This window comes from Tenrec ecaudatus, chromosome 1 (genome assembly GCF_050624435.1).
Source record: "Tenrec ecaudatus isolate mTenEca1 chromosome 1, mTenEca1.hap1, whole genome shotgun sequence".
NCBI classification, from domain to species: domain Eukaryota; kingdom Metazoa; phylum Chordata; class Mammalia; order Afrosoricida; family Tenrecidae; genus Tenrec; species Tenrec ecaudatus.
In genome coordinates, this window is record NC_134530.1 from 40,697,758 (window position 1) to 40,716,697 (window position 18,940).

The 18,940-nt window shown below is 56.4% G+C and overlaps 1 protein-coding gene across 3 annotated transcripts in view; it reads left to right on the top strand.

Annotated features, from left to right (window-relative positions):
- The window catches only part of ARHGEF10L (Rho guanine nucleotide exchange factor 10 like), a 143,234-nt gene that overhangs the window by 35,993 nt on the left and 88,301 nt on the right, over positions 1-18,940 (top strand). For 2 of the 3 annotated variants that reach the window (XM_075551217.1, XM_075551234.1), the window contains exons 2-4: positions 1,508-1,590; positions 9,049-9,249; positions 10,002-10,035. In XM_075551217.1, coding sequence (XP_075407332.1) covers positions 1,554-1,590; positions 9,049-9,249; positions 10,002-10,035 — 272 coding nt within the window. In that variant the 5' untranslated portion in view covers positions 1,508-1,553. The remainder of the gene's footprint in view (positions 1-1,507; positions 1,591-9,048; positions 9,250-10,001; positions 10,036-18,940) is intronic. The other variant, XM_075551226.1, reaches the window with a different exon arrangement.

Here is an 18,940-nt window from a genome sequence, read left to right on the forward strand (position 1 = left end):
CTTGGTCCAGACACTGCAGCCCCACTGGAGCCGAACTCTCGTCTCAGTTTGGATCAGCCTACGGAGAAGCGCCGAGAGAGGTGAAGTCTGAGCCGTGAATGCTCGGCATGGGAGCGGTTCGGTAGGGGAAGTCCCACCTTCCATGCAGGGGGTCCCGGTTCAGTGCCCGGCCAGTGCACTTCCTGGGCATCGAGAGCCCCGGTGGCCAAGCGGTTACCCGGTGGGCTGCCAACCACAAGACCAGTCATTCGAAACCTCCGGCTGCTCCCCGGAGAAAGACTGGGCTGTCTAGTCCCATAAAGAGGTTCCGGAAATTCATGGGCAGTTCTACCTTGTCCTGTCAGGTCCCAGGAGTCAGACCTGACGTGATGGCAGGATTTTGTTAGTTTGGTTGCACACGTCATGGGGAGTCACCACCCCTCTGTCGAGGGAAGCTGGTGCGTTTCTCTGATGCTGACCAGGTCTCTGCAGAGCTTCCTGACCAGCACAGACAAGGAGGCTGGCCTGGTAGCCTGCTTCTGACGACCAGCCTGTGAGAGACTGCGGCTCCCAGAGGCCCGATCTGTAACCGCTCACGGGGCTGGCACAGGACTGGGGCACAGGTCCTTGTGTTGTGCGTAGGGTCGGCATGAGTCAGGGGTTGGGGTGGTTGGCTGGTTCGTATGGCAGCTACCAACCGATGGCGATGGGCGCTGTTGTGATGTCTCTGTGTGTGTTTCCATCTATTGCAATCGGCTCTCATAAGCCCAGCAATGAAAGGAGAGACTTCAGGAGCAGAAAGCAAAGAGCCAGCTGGCGGCAGGGCGGATTCCACTCAGGGAAGGGTAGGCACAGAGGTTGTGATGGCCCAGGATCTGGTGGCGGGAGGGAGTGGGGAGAGCTTCGCTCATTGCTTGCTGGGGAGATGTCTGGTCAGGAAGCCCGCTGGAGTCCCAGGGCTCTTAGCTTCAGGCTCCCCTCTGGACCAGGATCAACTCTGCTCTTGGCTCTGAGCACTTGGGCGTAGGCCCCATCTCATCCCTGCCACTGTGCCCTCGGCCCTGTGCTTCCCTGCACCCATGTGCTGCATCCAGGTTCTTCCTGGGAGCACCATAAGCAGAGTGGACTTGGCAGCTGTCCAGCTCCGGGGATGGGCCAAGGAGCCACAGAGACAGCGGCCCTCAGTGGGCCAAAGGGGGCCCAGGGAGCTTGGAGGAGGGGGTGTCTGGAATGAGGGGCCTGAGTGTGACCCAGGAAAGCCAGAGAGAGGGGTATCTAGCTGGGTGCTCCAGGCCCAGAGGGGTGCTTGGCACCGGGCGAAGGGAGGCCTGTGCCCATAGCACACAGCTTTTCCGGGATCCCGGGTTAATGACTGCCAGGGCACTGGGGTTGTCCTGCTCCGGAGCTGCTGGGGACGGGCATGCAGGTGCCCACGGCCAGCGGGCATAGGCTCTCAACCGAGACCTCTCTCTGTTGCTGAAACTTTAGCCTTGAACTCTATCTAATTGCGTTTCTGGCCTTCTTTTAGCAGGAGCGCGGCTGGGACAGTGCTGGTCAGAGCTGGGCCTTGTCTGATGGCTTCCGCCAACTCTCCACCACAAGCTGCCACAGGTACTGTATCCCTGGCCTTCCTGCTGGCCTGTCTGTCTTCAGAAGCCGGGCATGCGGGCTGGTGAGGTGGGGTGAAGACCGCAGTGGTTGGAGCCAGGCTGGCTCCAGCTGTGAATTCCAGCTCTGCTGGGTGCCCGTGGCATGGTGAGTGGCCTCACCCCGCTGTGCTCTTGTCTGTACACTGGAAACAATTAGTCTCTGCCTTGCAGACTGGGCTCTGGACGAGGCCCCTGTGGGTGGGCAGAGCTAGGATGGCGGTAGAGAGACCTCTGGGGATGGGGAGGGATCCCAGGGCTGAGGGTAGGGGGTTCAGGGCCAGTCACCTCCTCCCTAGTAATACCAGGCCATCTAGCAGTGGTAAGGCTGTCAGATTTAGCAGGGGGCAGGGGGGTGGAAGAAAAAGAAAATGCCTACTTCTATTACAACCCTATTTACTGCCGATCTGAAATGCAATTTGAACTTGGTGCCCTGTGTTTGCTCTGGCAGCCCCAGCAGTGGGGCCTGCGAGGCACCATGAGTGGAAAGTTCAGGCCCCTCCCTGGCAGTGGACACCAGCCAGGGCCTCGGCTGCCTGTCCTTTGGCCTACCTTCTGGGGAGGCGGATCGCCGAGTGGTGGCATCCCACCCGGCTGCTTACACTGTGATCCTGGTGGATCAGCGTGGCTTCTCTGTGGCGGGTCTAATCATCCTCAAAGTGGGGATGATGTTAACTCCTCCCCTGTGCTGCTGATGCTGGGAGGTGTCAGCATCAGAGAGGACCCCAGTGGGTGTCCTGGGGCCGTGTTGGCTGGCCAGGCCACCTGTGCTGTGCTGCCTCTTGCTGGACCTGAATGGGGAGGCTGGAGTCCTGCAGGTGGGGTCAGCACCGTGGGCCCCACCATTTTGTGGCTTGGAACATGGGCTCCCCATCTGCTGGGCTCAGGTGGGTTGGTTCTCCCTTAAGGACTGGGTGCACCCCGTAACCTCATGAGCTGCCTGCTCCGCCTGGGCCCCCCGGGGCAGAGGATGGGGAAGGGCTCAGTGCAGCTCTGTTCTCCAGGGAGGAGCCTCTCCAGACTTGCTTCTGCTGAGGAGCAGTGTCTGATTGCCTGGGTCCCCGGATCCTGGCAGGGGAATTTGGGGGATGAGGTGTTTCCAGACCTGTAGCTGTGACTTTGGTCCCTGCTCTGTGGGCACACTTTGCCCTCCCCACCAGGAGGGCCAAACACAGGAAGTGGGAAAAACAGACAAACCGAATCAGTGCATTCCACCCCACTCGGGCTGTAAACAGAGCATGTATGTCCTGGCTCTGTCTAATGTCACTGGCGGGCTTCATCGAGTGGAACCAGTGGAACCAGGCAGGCTGCCATGTTCTGGCTCTCTGAGCGCTTCCCCATTGGCTGACCAAAAGAAAATCCACTTCCTTCCTGGGGCGGGGAGGGGGGGCGCGTGGGGTGGGGGTTTCCCTGAAGCACCATAGGGCCCCTTCATCTGGCTTTCGCCCTCAGTCCGCCTGGGCCTGTGGTCATTCTGTGCATCTGGAATACTTTCCCCATCATGAACACTCACTGGACCTCCAAGTCTCCATGCCAGGATGGCCTCCTGCGTGTCCGGCAGTGATACTCCCTCTCCTGCCAGCAGGTCCAGGTGTCCTCAGACCAAGGGCATTAAGGGCAAGGCAGACCCCCATCCATCAGGATGGGTCTGGGTCTGGTACCCTCTCCCCTAGCCGCCCTACTTGCTCGCAAAGCCGGCAGGAACTTAAGAGTCATTCATGCAGTATTTTCACACTCTTATAACCACGACTGACAATGAAGCTTGTGTGTGTGTGTATTCAAGGAGCACTCAGGCCGGGCCTACTCTGGCCCTGATCAGGAAGCTGGGGAACAGCAGTGCGTGACACACAGATACGGCCATGTGCAACTTCTATTCCAGTGGAGGAGACAGACAAGTGAGCTGTGTCACATGTCACATGACAATAGGTGCCCCAGAGAAAAATACAAGAGACAAGACCATGGGGCATTTCAGGGAGTCCCTATGTGCAGTGCAGGCCATGCAGCCCCACTGAGCTGCGAAGGAGGTGGGAGCATGAGAAGGGACCTGGGGGAAGAGCATTCTGGGCCTGAGGACTGAGGCAGGAGCACACCTGCACACTGGCGTGTGCAGCCAGCAAGGAGACCTGCGTGCCCAGAGTAGAGGGAGCCAGGGAGAGCACAGAGGATCGCACACGTGCACACACGCGCACACACGCTCTGCGAGAGGACCTCAAAAAGGTCCTGGAAACACCCCATTATCTTGTCATTGCATGTTCCCGTGAACTGTGGGATGCGCCTTTGGACATACACACCCCTTCTCACGGATCAAAGACGAGGTGATTGTCTGGAAATCAGTGTTGTCGGAAGACGATCGCATTGTTACATAACCATCAAATCACATCGCTATAGCACTGCCAAACCAATGGGAATCCTGGCCCAGCCAAGTTGATGTAGAACCTTCACCGTCCCTGCCAGTCCCCGGCGTTCACTCCCGCCAGGTCTGTCTCATCAGTGCACGGAGTAGTTGATAACAGACTGTTTGCCTGTGTCCTTAATGTGAAATGTCAGCTAATGAGTCAATACGTGAGGAGCGCCAGAAAGGACCCCCAAACTCACTGCCTTGGAGTCAGCTCTCATGCGGTGTGATTGTGTGCGTGTTTATGCGTGTGTAAAGCCCAATCAGAAGTGGAAAAAGCAAAGTACTATTAAACGTGATTTTATTAACTGTCTAATGTTAAAAAATTCTCACCCAAGGAATTAGCAAAACAATCTACAATGTGATCGGGAATCTCCTTCCTAATTGGCTCTGTGACCCACTCGGGGTTGAGAACTCTTCATTTGGAAGCCGCTGACCTAATTCAGGAAATCCTGTACTTCCTTTGATCATCTGCCCTCACAGGGCAGTGTCCAAGGGCTCCGGCCTCTTCCAGGAAGAGCGTGAAGGGTGGACTCAGGTCCAGCTCTCCCACGTGTTTACTGCCTGCCTGTGGGATCGCACCTTCCCTCCCTGTCTCTGTGGCCTCTTGTATGAAAGGGAGGGGGCATGACGTGGAGGCGTTCATAAGAAGCTACATTTTGGCTCTTTCTCCACAGGGGACCCCACCAGCAGATGTTGGCCCATGGGGGTCCCTAGAGCTCCCTCCTGGGAGGAGAGCTGGGTCCTGGCCACAGTGGACCCTGTGGTCAGCACCCATTAGGTGAAGTTGGGGACGCCCACCCCAGGGTGGGCTGAGCTGAGTTTCGGCTGCAGTCTAGCAGCCGAGGAAGCAGCCTCTTGGTTCAATAGGTTTGTTCCTGAAATGGATTCTGGGAATCCCCAGGCACAATGGAAGAGGATTGGGGTTTCCTGGCTGACGAGACTGGAATCGATGTGTCCAGCTGCCTGCCTGCTGGTCCATCTGTCCATCCCCTCCTTTCAGCTGTCTTCCCTCCCACGCACCCCTCCGTCTCCCTAACATTGATCGAGCGCCTGATAGATGCCAGGTGCTGAGCTGAGCTGGGGTGGGCTATGCAGACTCACAGACTGGGCACTGACAGTGCTGTCCTCAGGCTGTGAGGGAACAGGTACTAGCCACCCCTCAGGTGTCCCTCTCCTGATTTCATGTCCCAGGACCCTCCAAGAACACCACCGATTGTCCCCGGGGCCACCCCCTCCCGAGGGCAATGTCTGGTGGGCAGAGGCCAGGGATGCTGCTCACCATGCTACAGTGCCCGGAACCTGGTCACCCCCATCCACGGCTGCCGACTCAGAGTGACCCCATCGGACAGAGCAGAGCTGCCCCACAGGGTTTCCCAGGCTGTGTGTCTTTCCAGGGCAGACGGCCCCTTCTCTTTCTGGGCAGCTGAGCACTTCACCACTGCACCACCAGGGCTCCTTGGCAGCACCCAGGACAGCCTCATGTAGCGGAGAACTACGTGCCCAGGAAGGTCAGCTGTGCCAGGGTGGCCCGAGGCCCCTCGAGGAGGTGGCAGGCCAGCCCTGCAGACTCTGGGAGCCAGACCAGACTGCCCTGGATTCTGGAGTGGATTCCTACTTGGTTGGACACAGACCGGCAAGGCGACTGGGGCCTCGGTGGGTGACCTGGATGGATAGGGGAGGGCTGAAGCAAGGCTCTTCAGGGCAGAGAGCTTGGTCCTTCACGCATTTAAGGACAGCTCTGAGCGCCCACCTCGGGCCAGGCCAGCCCTCTCTCGGAACGGAGACGCTGGGTCAGGAGGACAGTTAGGGGAAAGAAGTCCAAAGGAAAGAGCCACCCTGGAGTCAGCAGCCCCACCCCTCGGTCTGCACCCCACAGAGCTGCGAGCAGGTGTTCACATGCAAGTTGGTGCCGGGATGTTCCTGGCAAACCTTGGCCACTGTAGCTAGAAAGGGGTGACCACCCATAGGCCCATCAACTGGTGATGGGCACATAAAAGGGGGCATCCCCTGATGCTGATGGTGTCAGCCACTCTCCTCCCAGTGCCCGACTTCCAGCACCAGACCACCGCTGCCCCTGTGTCTACAATGGAACACCAGGGAGCTTCAGGAAGTTCATGGGAAAAACAGAATTAGAAGATAATGGGTTTTTCCCCATCAGCTGTTGAAGCCCCCTCGAACCATCAGCCGTAAGAGGAACCATGCGATGCCACGGACTGGAGCAGGGTATGACTGCCAAGTGAGAGAAGCTAGGTACAACAGGCCGCTTGGGAGATGATGCTGTGTCCCTGAAAGGCCCAGTGCAGACAAGTGCACAGAGACAGCTGTGCAGTGGTTTCCAGGGTCTGCGGGGAGCGGTGGGGAAAGACTGTTGATGGGGGGGTTCCTAAAATCCCGAAAGCAACCCAGCTTCACGAGTTGGCACGGGGACTGAAGGAACCCACCCGGGGCTCAGACCTAGATGGGAAAAGTTCCTACCTTAGGCCCCAACTGCTTGAGTGGAGCCTCGATGGAACAGGAGAAGGCTGGAGCCCTGGAGTGGAGGCCCTGTGGGAAAAAGGCAGGGATAGGGCCACAGAGGAGACAGCGTGCTGGATCTGGTCCTGGGCCCTGCCCTCGCCAGCCTGTGTCCTGGCCCCGACAGCAGGCTCATGTCAAGCTCCACACTTTCTGGATGACTGAGCTTTCTGCGACCGTGCATCCCAGGTGACGTGTACCCTGTAGACCGTGCTCCGGCGTGTTCATTCACACATATGCAAGACACAAGGACATGAAGGCCTGTTAAGTGCTGTCGAGTCACCTGGCTCATAGCAACCTCCATGGGCCCTGGAGGAACCAGAACAAAACACTGAGGAGAACAAAACAGCACAGAACAAAACCCTGCCTGGGCCTAACCTTCCTCACAATTGGTGATATGTCTGAGCCCATTGTTGCAGCCACTGTGTCCGTCCACCTCCTTACGCATTTTCTTCCTCCTCAACAACCCTTCACCAAGCCTGACGCCCTTTCCCCAGGGACCGGTCTCTCCAGATGGCATGTCCAGTGTGCGTGAGACGGTTAGATTCCTCGGGTGGGAAATGCCTCGGTTCTTGGCTTCCCACGAGAAAGACATTCACGTCGAAGTCTGGTTTGTGATCCAAGTGGGGTTTTTTTTGTTTGTTTTTGATTTTCATAAAGGATAGAAGACATTTCAGGTCTTACAGTCACCGAACATGGGACTGCACCCCCACACGTGGCGACCTGAGGCCCAAGAGAGACCTAGCTCGCCCAAGAGGAAGGCCCAAGAGGCCAGTGGTCTCCAGTTTCCAGCTTTTAGGAATTTCCAATGGGAGGTGTGGTCAATGGTACTGGTTGACCCCATTGGCCGAATGAAGCCCATTTGGCCTAGATTGGGCGAATCCAGGTGTACTGCCCACCTAGGTGTACTGCCCTGGCCTGACTCGGGGCCTGTATTGGTGCATGCCCAGTGACACCCCTGGTCCCTGTCCTGTTACCTAACAAGACCACGTCTCACTATCCTTTCCTCTAAGGAACGTTCTAATTACTTTTCCTAAGACATTTCTTCGTTCTCCTAGAACTTTCCCAGTGTGTTTAATATTCTTCACCAACAGCCCATTGCTCTTCGGTCTCCCTCACTGTCCAACTTTCTTACCTGCCTATGAGGTGGCTGAAAAGGCCACGGCGTGGGTCAAGCACACCTGAGTCCCCTAACGGTCATCTTTGCTCTCTGACACAGTAAGGAAGCATTTCGTGGCAGATTTGGTTTCTGGATCGCTGCTCCCGTGGGTGCTGCCTGTAGATCCAAGGACAATGAGTCCCCAAGAGGCCAACCTCTTCTGTGCCTCACAGCATGGCCCGTGGTCCAGTTATGAAGATTTCTGTTTCCTTTACGGCAGCGGTTCTCAACCTTCCTCAAGCTGCGACCCTTTCATGCAGTTCCTCATGTGGTGGTGACCCCTCAACCATAACATTATTTTCGTTGCTACTTCATCACTGTCATTTTGCTACTGTTATGAATCATAATGTAAATATCTGATATGCAGGATGTATTTTCATTGTTACAAATTGAACATCATTAAAGCATAGTGATGCATCACCAAACAATATGTCATTCTATATTGTGAAATATTTATTTCTAATTACAAATAAATGAACTTTTGTCTTGAAGCATGGTGTAGCACGGGTAACAGTCTTCACTCCGGGTACTCGTAGGTGGGCGTATCTGCATGTGGGCGGACCCGCTTGGAGATGGATAGAGGAGCGGTGTCTCGGTTCCTAAGACCATCGGAAATGTGTGTTTTCCGATGGTCTTAGGCACCCCTGTGAAAAGGTCATTTGACCCCCCAAAGGGGTCGCGACCCACAGACTGAGAACCGCTGCTTTCCGTCAAGGTGTAATCAATACTGAAGGCTGTGGTCTTGGCTCTTCATCAGTAAGTCCTTCTTCCCTTTCAGCAAGCAAGGCAGTGGACCAGCGTGCGCACAGGCATGTGCCTTGATGCATTATGCATTCGAGCTACTCCGCGCCCCCACCACACACATACATACAAGAAAATGGAGAACAAGAAGGCATCTCCTCTGATGGAGGTGTCCTCACTCTCCTGTGGAAGCGTGCTCCGCCCTGTCACTTGCTTAGAAAGCGAAGCCAGTGGCAGAGGCTCAGGCTAGCTGGTCGGAGCAGAGTGCAGCTTAGACCCTCCCTGAGGTCCCCAGCTATTCCCTTGCTTCTAGCCCTTGCTGACCTCAGCCTGTTGCCCCTCCCGCCCCCACCCCTCCCTGGCACCTTTACAACAAGTTACTATCCAGTGGCCCCGGGATAGGAGAATCACAGCAAGCCCCTGGGCTATGGCCTCAGTAACTGGCTGCCAGGACTTTCTTTGGCGGTGCCTCCACCAACCTTTTGGCTGGCAGACAAGTGTGTTGACCATGTGCACGACCTGGGCCTCCCTGACTTTGCTCTGCCTGCGGGCTGATCCCAGGACCCACAGCCTTCCTGATGGTGCCCCTCTCTGTCCTCACGCCTCCCCAGGAGATCAACTGGTGTCCAGCACTCCAGACCCGCCCTCCCCAGTGGAAGGAGACGACCCCGGAGAGGCCTTTGAGTTTGATGACAGTGATGAAGAGGAGGACACCAGCCGGGGCTTGGCCATCCCCACCGTTGCTGCCACCAAGGAGGCAGATCCCCCACTGACCGGCTCCAGCTCCAGCTCCCACTCTGCCCCCGTCTCCGGTGAGGATTCTGGGAACCTCCCACTCCCCATTTCCGGGGCCTTTGAGCCCAGAGAGCTCAGAGTACGTGGGGGGGGGTGGCCCTCCCCTGGCCCCCAGAAGTGGGAAGGGAATAGCCATTGGGAGGAAGTTGCATTCCCAGTCTCTCCTGGGGATTGGGGGTTCCTGGCATTCCTGCAACATCTGGCCCCCTGGCAGTCCAGACAGTCGCTGGGCAGGGCTGTGTTCCTTTGCCCCTCCCCCAGCAACGGTTCCCATTGAACGCGTCCTCCCTGCGGCCCCCCCCCCATCCAGTCTGTCCTATGAGAGCCAGTGGGGAGGGAAGTCTGGGGGTGGGGTGGGGGGGAAGCCTGAGATAAGGCTGGTGTTAAATGGCAGCTTCTGGGCTTTTAGATTCTGTCATGGGAGAGACTCTGGGGACCGGATTAGCAGGAACTTCCTGCAGGCTTGGGGACAACGTGCTCCTTGAGGACCTGTGGGTGGAGCAGGCCCATAGCAGGCTGCATGGCTGGTTCTGCTTGGAGTTGGGATGTGGGTGACATGGGGGGGGGATGGGAGGTGGGACAGGTAGGGGAGCTTAATAACTGTGCTTGGTATTCTCTCCAGGGATGGGGGCAGGAGGTGGGGCCTAGCAGGGACCCAGGCCAGCCTAGTTCCAGCTCCATTCCCCAGGGAGGCTGGGTAAGGGGGCGGGAATCGGCTGAGCCCATTGGACCAGCCTCCAGCCTGACTGTCTCTGCTCTTCTCCTGCAGCCTCGGGCCCAGCGGCTGCACCGCCCCAGACACAGTAAGTGAGCCTGGTCCTGGCTTGGGGGCTCGGCCAAGAGGAAAGAGGTGGCAGGGGTGTGGGGAGGCTGGAGTGGAGGTCAAAGGCTCCGGGCGGGCAGCTCTTTGGCTGAGGAGGCAGGCATTTCCATGGGCTCCCTGGCTTGCAGGGAGAGGTCCCATCCTGCACCTCTCCTGACTGTCTCTGCTGTGCCGGGAGCCTGTGAAACAGCAGAAAGCAGATCTGGCTCCCTTGGTAGCTGAGTGACCCTGGGGGGGGGGGGGTCACATTCACTTTCCTCGGCCCCTGCACCCCCCTCGGCTCCGTGGCGGTGGATGTGTCCTGTGGTGTGTGTTCAGTACAGCCCCTGGGCCACTGGAGCGGAGGCCATTTCCATCCCTGACCTCAGGACCGTGACGGCTGCCCGTCTACACCAGGAGCCCAGCAGAGGGAGGGCAGGCTGCATGATGCTTAAGAATCTGGGCTCTGAGATCTTTGCCATGGTTCCCTCTTGCCACCCCCACCCCCAACCCCCACCCTGGTGTAAGGCAAAGGCCCCTCAGGCTTGGGGTTTTCGCCTGTGAAATGGGCCCATGGGGGCCCCTCCTTTGCAGACCTCCTGAGTAAGAAGCCAGCATCCGGGCGGGTGGCTTGTCGCTGTCCATGCGGTCTTCTGCTTGGGGCGCCTCTCTGGGTGGGTTGTGCATTCAGGAACCCAGACTCTGAACTCCTGACTCAGAGCGACCCTCCAGGACAGAGGAGAGCTGCCCGGGGGTGGGGGTGGGGGGGAGGGAGTGTCTGAGGCTGTACATCCGCAGGGTAGGGGCCAGAAACATCGAAGCTTCTGGACACTCTGCTCCCTGCTCTGTCCTGCCTGGCCCTCCTGCACACGTGGGTGTTCTGAGCGAGGTGCAAAAGTGGTGGCTTTGGGTGCCTTTCAGGCCCTGGCTGCCTTGGGGGTGGGGGTGGTGTGGGGCAGCTATGGTGTCTGCAGATCCCTTTGTCTTCCAGGGCAGAGACTCACACCTTCCCAGACTGCCCATCTCAGAGACAAAGATCTCCGCCCAGGGGACCACAGAGGGACGGGGAGGGGGGATCATGGGTTCCATCTGTGCTCCTAGCTGGCTGTGATGGGTGGGCCCTCCGAGGGTGTCTATAATTAGGGCCAGAATTAGGGACCCGCCTTCCCTCAGATAGAGACCTGAGGTAGATCAGTCACGTGTGCCCCCTGCACTTGGGCCTGGCGCCTGCCTGCCTCCACCATGTCTGCAGTGTCCCAGGGGTCGAAGCCCTCCAGGGGTGTCTGGCCCTGTGCTGGGCTGGGGCTGCAGAGAAACTTGGTCAGTGGGTGAGGGTGGGGTAGGGGGTGTGCAGGTTGTGAGGGGTCACTGGCTGGAAGGTGGGGGTCAGGCAAGGCTCTGGAGCAGGTCTTGGGCAGAATTGGTGAGCCAGAGGGAGGGGCACATAGCAGAGGAAGCCACTGGACAGAGACATGGCGGGGTGGGGTGGGGTGGGTGGGACTGGGTGGGTGCTGGGTTGTCAGCAAGCGAACTCCTCTCTGGGTCTGGCAATCTTGGTTCCCTCAGCCACCTGCTAGAGATCCCTGGCCTACACCCCAGCCCTGGTGTGAGCAGCAGGGAGCATGGTGCCCTCTCTTCCCGCCCCTGCTCTTGGAGTCTGCGCACAGATCCTCTGCCGCAGGAGGCCTGTCTCCTGAGCTCAGCCTGTTGGCTCTGCAGCCAGATCTTGGTTGAGCTGGGGCCCGGCGCCCTGCTGAGTGACCCCCTGGGAGGGCAGTGGTTTCTTTCTCTGCTCCCCTTTAACCCTCTGCCTACTACCCTGCTGCTCTGCCCCCTGTCCCACAGGTGCCCAGGCTTACCCCAGCTCTGGAGCCCCAGAGATTCAAATCCCCACCCAGACTCTCACCAGCCAGGTGCTTGGGATGGCCATGGGCCTCTCAGCCTCAGCTTCCTCATCCAGCAGATGGCAATAAGATTGTCACCTCGGGGTGTTGAGAGGAGTAAGCGGGTCCATCTGAAGAAGCCACAGCCTGTCCTTGACCCCCCCACGATGCTCATTTCTGTCCCTGCCTCCTGTCCCATGGGGCCTGGAAGAGTCTGCGCAGCCAGTGCTTGCCTTGGACCCCAGGAGTGTACCTGGATTGCTGGGGTTGGACATCTCACCAACAACCAAAGTCCACAACTGTTGAGTTGATTCCAACTCAGCGACCCTGGTGGCTTAGCAGGTCAAGCATTGAGTGCCAACTTCTAATGTCAGTGATGTGAACTCAGCAATCGTTCGAGGTAGAAAGAGGAGGCTGTCTGCTCCCGTACAGATGCACAGCCTCAGAAACCAAAGGGGCAGTTCCTCCTGCCCCATAGGGTCGCGATGAGTCACTGGCCGTAATCCTCAGGTTGTGACATCAATGGGTGGGTCATTGGTCAATCATCGTGTGCCCACTGCCCAGTCCTAAGAGTATCCTGTTGCAGTTCCTTCATCAGGGGCACAACTGCAGAGTCCTGGTGCAAACCTGCCTCGACCCCACACTGTCCAGGGCTCTCTCGCCATCCCTCTACATTCCCCACATCCCTGGTCTCCCTCCGCTTACCTAAGTCCCAGCTGCTTCCCGGTGGGGATTTTCCACTCCACTCTGGAGGCTTCGGGGAGGAATAATCTGTGCAGATCACGTTCTTCTTCCTTGTTATTCAAGAGAAAGAATAAATAAAGTTTGATTTTCTTTTTAAAGTATCCCCCAAGGTGGTCACTATACAAATACCAAACACATCTCAGCCTGGAGGGTGCTGGGTCTCCTCTTACTCCGCGGCCCTGCCTCTCCAAGTGCCCGCACCCCCATCACGCCACGGCTAGCGAGGGAGGGTGGCAGGGCCAGTCCGAATGCCCACCTGCCCCCGGGCTTTGAGTCAGGGCTGAGTCCAGGGCTGTGAGGAGCTGGGCGCCCATCTTGGCTGGGCTGCTCCGGGCCTGCCCTGAGCCATGGGGATGAGGAACACTTGCCCTGCAAGACTCTGCAAGGGGTAAGTGAGCTCCAGAGGCACTTGGCTTACTCCTGGGCCTGCCTGTGCCGCCCGCCTTGCCCACGCTGTCTGCTGCTTTTCTGAGTCTGGCGGGTTCGAGAGGGGTCAAGCTTGGCCCTTAAAGCGGGGTCCAGAGGAGCTGATAAAAGCTCAGCTGCTAACCAGAAGGTTGGCGGGGGGGGCAGGGGGCATCAGCGGCTGTGCGGGAGGCAGGGTGGCCTCAGCTCCCATGAGGCTCACCACCTTGGAGAAACTGTGAGGCCGCTCTACTCTGTCCTGTGGGTCCTTTGGAGTTGGAGTGACTATGGGTTTGTTTTTGTTTCAGCTGGCCATCGGTCATTCAGTGACCTCTTGCCTTCTAGATGGGGGTCCTGGCTTTGGTTCCAGCCAGGGCGCCTCATTCACCCGTCTGTCCTAGAGGCCCCCCGCTGCTGTGCTGCAGAGCTCCCAGGAAGAAAGGCCCGGTGTTGACCTTCTGCAAATCAGCCCCTGAAAAGCCCAGGGGTCACAATAGCCCGGGCCTGCCCCCCATGGGATTGCCCTGAGTGGGGCTGACGCAGCAGAAGCTAACAATGAGGACAACAGTCAGACTGTGTCCCTGGGAGGCAGACGCAGTTGGGGTTTATCAGCTTCTCTCACTTATCAGCCGTGTGGCTCAGGCCAGCTCCCCCGCCCTCCAAACCTGTTTTCCTGGTCTGCAGATACTCACACCTGCTAGGTAGGTGGCTCCTGGGTGATCCAGGTGGATCGGCAGTCTCGGTGACCTTGGCTGGCACTTGGGAAGCTGTATTGGTGAAGGGGTGGGTCAGTGGCTCCTCTCTGGCTTTGAGGCCTATGGGCTATTCTGTCCAGGGCCACGCTTGGTTGTGTAAACAGGAGGAGGCTTCCAGGCTGGGCCAAACAGAGCTGCCGATCAGTTGTAGGGAGATTAAGGTGGATCATCACAACCCTCCTTGGTCGCAGCCCGGATCCAGTGTAAGGGGACTTTCCCTGTGATGTGGTGTGGATCAATTCTTATTGATCAAAGGTGGGGGGGATAAGGTGAGCAGAGGTGTGGGACCTGCCTACCACCATGAAAGGAGAAGTGGGGTCCCTAAGCTGAGAACCTCTGAGACCCAGAGGAAGGCCGATGCCAAGGCACGTGGAGCTCTCCAAGGAACACTGAGCCCAAAAATGTTCGAAGACCAGGACCCTCCCTTAGAGCCCACGGAGAGGGAAAGCCTTTCCATGGAGCTGGCCCCCTGAATTTGGACTTCCATCCTCCTACCCACCACTCCTTAAGCTAGTGAGGAAGAAATAGAAGCATTCTACCAACTTCTTTCAATCTGAACTTGACCAAATGTAGTTGGAATGCGAACATGGGAAACAAAGGGAAAGGAACAATGGGTGTAAAATACAGCCTTGGTGAGCTTGAAATGCAGCTGAAGCTGCCTGACAGGATTCTGTAAGACCAGTGCTTCTTCATCGTACACCTTCCACAACGTCACGGCGACTGTGCATACGGACTGCATCAGACGGAAGATACGGGAATCAGGTGAGTCAGGATCGACTAGTTGGCAGGGAGTGTGGTTTTCGGTGGGAAGAGACGGTGGAGAAACTCAGTATCAGCAGCCAAAATCAGGCCTGCGACTGACTGCGGAGCAGACCATCAATTGCTCAACTGTACGTGAAGGTTGAAGTTGTAGAAAACTTAAACAAGTTCATGAAAGCCACATAGGACCTTAAGTCTATCTCACCTGCATTTTGAGAACATCTGAAGAACAGCTCTGACTCATGGAACACTAATGACACCTGTTGAGTGGTGGGAGGACAACGGGTGCGTCACCCATGGAGAAAGCAAAGGGTCCTTAAAGACGAGAGTCAAGGAGAATGTGAGGAGAGACTCTGACACTCGTTTGTGGAGTAGCTAAAGCAAATGGAAGAAATGATGACGTGAAAGAGCTCAACAAAATTTCAAAGGGCAGCTTGTTAAGGCAAAGTAAAGCATTGTAATGAAACGTGCTTCTGTGTTAGGCCCGGTTGACTAGAGATACGCAAGAAAGGCCTTTATATCAAAGAGTGATTGGATATCAAGACAACAGTCCAGTCCAGATCAAGTCCATAAGTCTTATTTTAGCCCGTATGTCAGGTACTAGTCTATATAAATTCCTCTTCAGACTCATGCAACACATGCAATGATGCCGAATGCAGGAAGATCACAGGCTGGTGGGTGGAAAGGTTTGTGGATCCAGTGACAGTGGAAGCATCTCAGTGCTGGCACGTGTCTCTACATAGCTCCTCAAAAGGAAAGTGAAGCAGAGAGAGAGTGTGGCCCTCCTCCAGGAGAAAGAGAGGAAATTCCCAGAATCCTCATGAGAAGTCCACACCCACAGGGAGACATCATCAGGCTGTGACCTGATTGACAGGTCTTCACTCAATATGCTCAAGTTGATATGAAATTCTGTAACTGCCACAGCTTCCATGAGCATTGATTGTGGCTCCAAAAAAGATGAACTCTTCAGTAATTTCAACCTTTTCTCCATTGATTTTGATGTTACCTCTTGAGCCCAATCGTGAGGATTTTGATCTTCTTCCATTGAGTCATAATCCACACTGAAGGCGGCAATCCTTGATCTTCATCAGCAAGTACTTCAAGTTCTCCTCACTTTCAGGAAGCAAGGTTGTGTCATCTGCATATTGCAGGTTGTTAATAAACCTTCCTCCGATCCTGGTGCCACGTTCTTCATCTGATCCAGCTTCCAGGATGATTTGCTCAGCATGTAGATTGACCAGGTGTGATGAGAGGCACACCTTTCCTGATCGCAAACCGTGCAGTATTCCCTTGTTCCGTTCTCAAAACTGCCTCTTGATCCATGTACACATTCTGCAGGAGCCAAAACAATCACGTATTCTGGAATTCCCGTTCGCCTCAGTGCTGTCCAGTCTGTTATAATCCACACCGCCGGGGGCCTTGGCACAGCCCATAAGACACAAGGAAACATCTGTCTGGTGTTCTCTGCTTTCAGCCAAGACCCATCTAATGTCAGTGATGACACCCCTTGTTCTGCCTGAGTGATATTTCCCCGGATGAGGGACGCGGCCTCCTAGGAGACGCGGGAACAATTCAGGGGACTCTAAAAGCAGATACTTACATTTGTTCTGGATTAGTGGCTTATAGCCCCCAGATTTTGATTACTAGAGGGATGTTGAGTAATTTTTTTTTCTGAAAAGGGGATGGTAGGCCAAATAATTCTGGGAATATATAGTTTAAAATCGGAACCGTGTGCATCAGAGTTGCACCACATTGTTCAGCACGCCATCGGAGAGGTGGCCTACACAGGGAAGAACGCAGCATCAGGGGCGGACGAAGGCTTATTAACAAACGGCCCATGATAAGCAGATGACACAACCGTGCTTGCCGAAAGGGAGGACTCGAAGCACTTGCCGATGAAGCTCAAGGATTTCATCCTGCAGGGTGGACTGCATCCCAGTGTACGGAAAGGAGAAATCGCAGCGTGACATGGAGAAACGGTGGAAGTTGTCGAGATTTCATCTTGCTTGAACCCACAATCGGTGCTCATGAAAGCAGCGGCCAGGAGATCATGTGACACACTGCACTGGGTGACTCTGGTATAAGACCTGCTGTAAGTGTGGAAGAGCAAGGATGTCACTTGAGGACCAAGGTGCCCCTGAGTCACATCATTTTCAGTTGCCTCACATGCGTGTGAGTGTTGGGCAATGAACCAAGGAAGCCAGAGGAGAATGGATATGTGTTTGTACTGGTGCAGAATATCAGAAGTACCGGGACTCCAGACAGACAAACAACTGCCTTGGAAGAAGTGCAGCTGGGACGCTTCTTAGAAGAGAGGTCGGCGAGACTGAAGGTGCTAATTGGTGGCACATTCCCGTTCTGCCCCAGAGGGTTTCCCGGGACGCAATCTTTACGGAAGATGTCCGATGACCTCATCTCTATTCCGCAGACAGGCTGGTGGGTTTGAACTGCCAATATTTCAGTTAGCAGCTGAGCACTGTACCCCCGTGTCATCAGGGCACCTTCCATCTGTTAGCCGAACTAGAAACCACAATGATGTTGGGGACCATGTTTACTGCATATCGGAATCCAGGCAAAATGCTCCTGCTCTCCCTCCTCACATCCCTCGGAAGGAGCTGCAGTGGTCACCACGGGAATGGGGAAAAGTCAAGGATCAGGGACGTCAGGTGGTTTTCCCACGGTCACATACCCCAGACATACCAAACTCACTGCCATCGAGTCGATGCTGACACCACCACCTTCTAGGGCAGGGTGGGACTGCCCCCATGCCCCGTGCGTTTCCATGACTGTGTACCTCTTTAGGGCAGTGGACAGGCCTGTCTTTCTCCCACCCAGGTCACAAAGAGCTAGTCAAAGTGGAACAGAGACTGCACCCTGGGCTCGTCTGGAGTGCGTGTGGGCTCTCAGTAGGTGGGTGGGGTCAACTGTTTGGATGGTCATATTTGGGTACACTGCTGTGAGTTCTCATGGTATCCATTCCGCCTCAGGCTTAGCAGTTCAAATGCACACCTGGCCCGTCCCCAGCCCTGGCTTCCGGCCACCCGTTCCCTCCTGCCCTTGCGTGTTGAGAACCAGTGTTCCAAGGCTGTGACCTCAGGGCAGCAGATGGGCAGGCCTGTGTTCCCAGCAGCCTCTGGGTGGGTTGGAACCACTGTACGTGGAACAAGGATTCTACCCACTGAGTGGTGATGGCTCTGTTCTCGGCGATGGTTGCCGTGGCGCCAGGGGAGAAGGTAGACCTCCCCAGGGCACCACTGAGGCGGGCAGCTAGGCCTGGGACCTTCCAGGCCTTGGCATTGGCCCATGTGATTGTAGGTAAGGCACCTGCCCTGGAAGTGGGGGCAGAATCAAGGAGCCCCTCCCTTCTCACCCTGCACCCCGAGGGGCCTGAGGATGGGTGGGCAGATACTGAATCTCCATGTGGATGTGGCAGTGCCACGAGGACAGGGATTTGTCTTTTGCCTGCCGGGGAGCATTTTGTCACCTGTAATCTCCAGGTGTAGCTGGCTCGGGAGAGTGCTGCAGGCAGCCCTGCTGAGTGCATGGTGGCTAGAAGGTGGCTAGTCATCAGAGAGGGGACTTCCAGTGTCGGGATGAACACCGGGGACAAAGCACCGTTGGGGACATTCAGTCCTGAACCTGGCCCTGCCTGAACAAACCCTTCCTGCCAGTCCTGAAACAAAACACAGGCCAAGCTCAGAGTTCTGACTTACTGTGACCCTGGGTGCCCCCTCGGGGCTGCTGGCCTTTGACCGTTATGGAAGCCAGCTGCCAGGCCTTTCTTCCGTGGTGACAATGGGTGGGCTCGCACCACCAGCCTCTGTGTTAGTGCCACTTTGGTTAACCAGGATGTAGTCGACCCTAACTCACTGCGACCCTGGGTGCCACAGGGCAGACCTGCTTCCTCAGGGCTTGTGGGCCTTTCTGCCGCAGTGCTGCCGGGTGGGGTCAAATCATAGCCCTCCTGGTTGGTAGTTGAGTGCAAACCTCTGGAGCTACCCAGGGACCTTCTGTGGCAAGACTGTTCTGTGTTTTCCTTTGCATTTGGTCCCCCACCCTAGCTTACAGGGCTTCTCAATTTCCATGGCAGTGTTGTACTGGTCTTTCCATCACAGACCCTTTGGGGATCCATTGTAAAAGCCATGCAGCCTCTCCTCCCCCAAATGGCCCCGTGCCTCCCTTGATTGCTTAGTGCCTCTTTAAGGAGTCTGCCCCTCGCCCCCTCCTGAGAGGGGAATGCAGAAGGCTGACTCCTGTTTGCCTGTGGAAGCACAGCACTAGCCTTGACAGTCTGTGTAGCCCTTTCATTTGCATTCACCCAATTCTGGTAGGTAGACCAGTGCCCATCCCCCAAAGATTT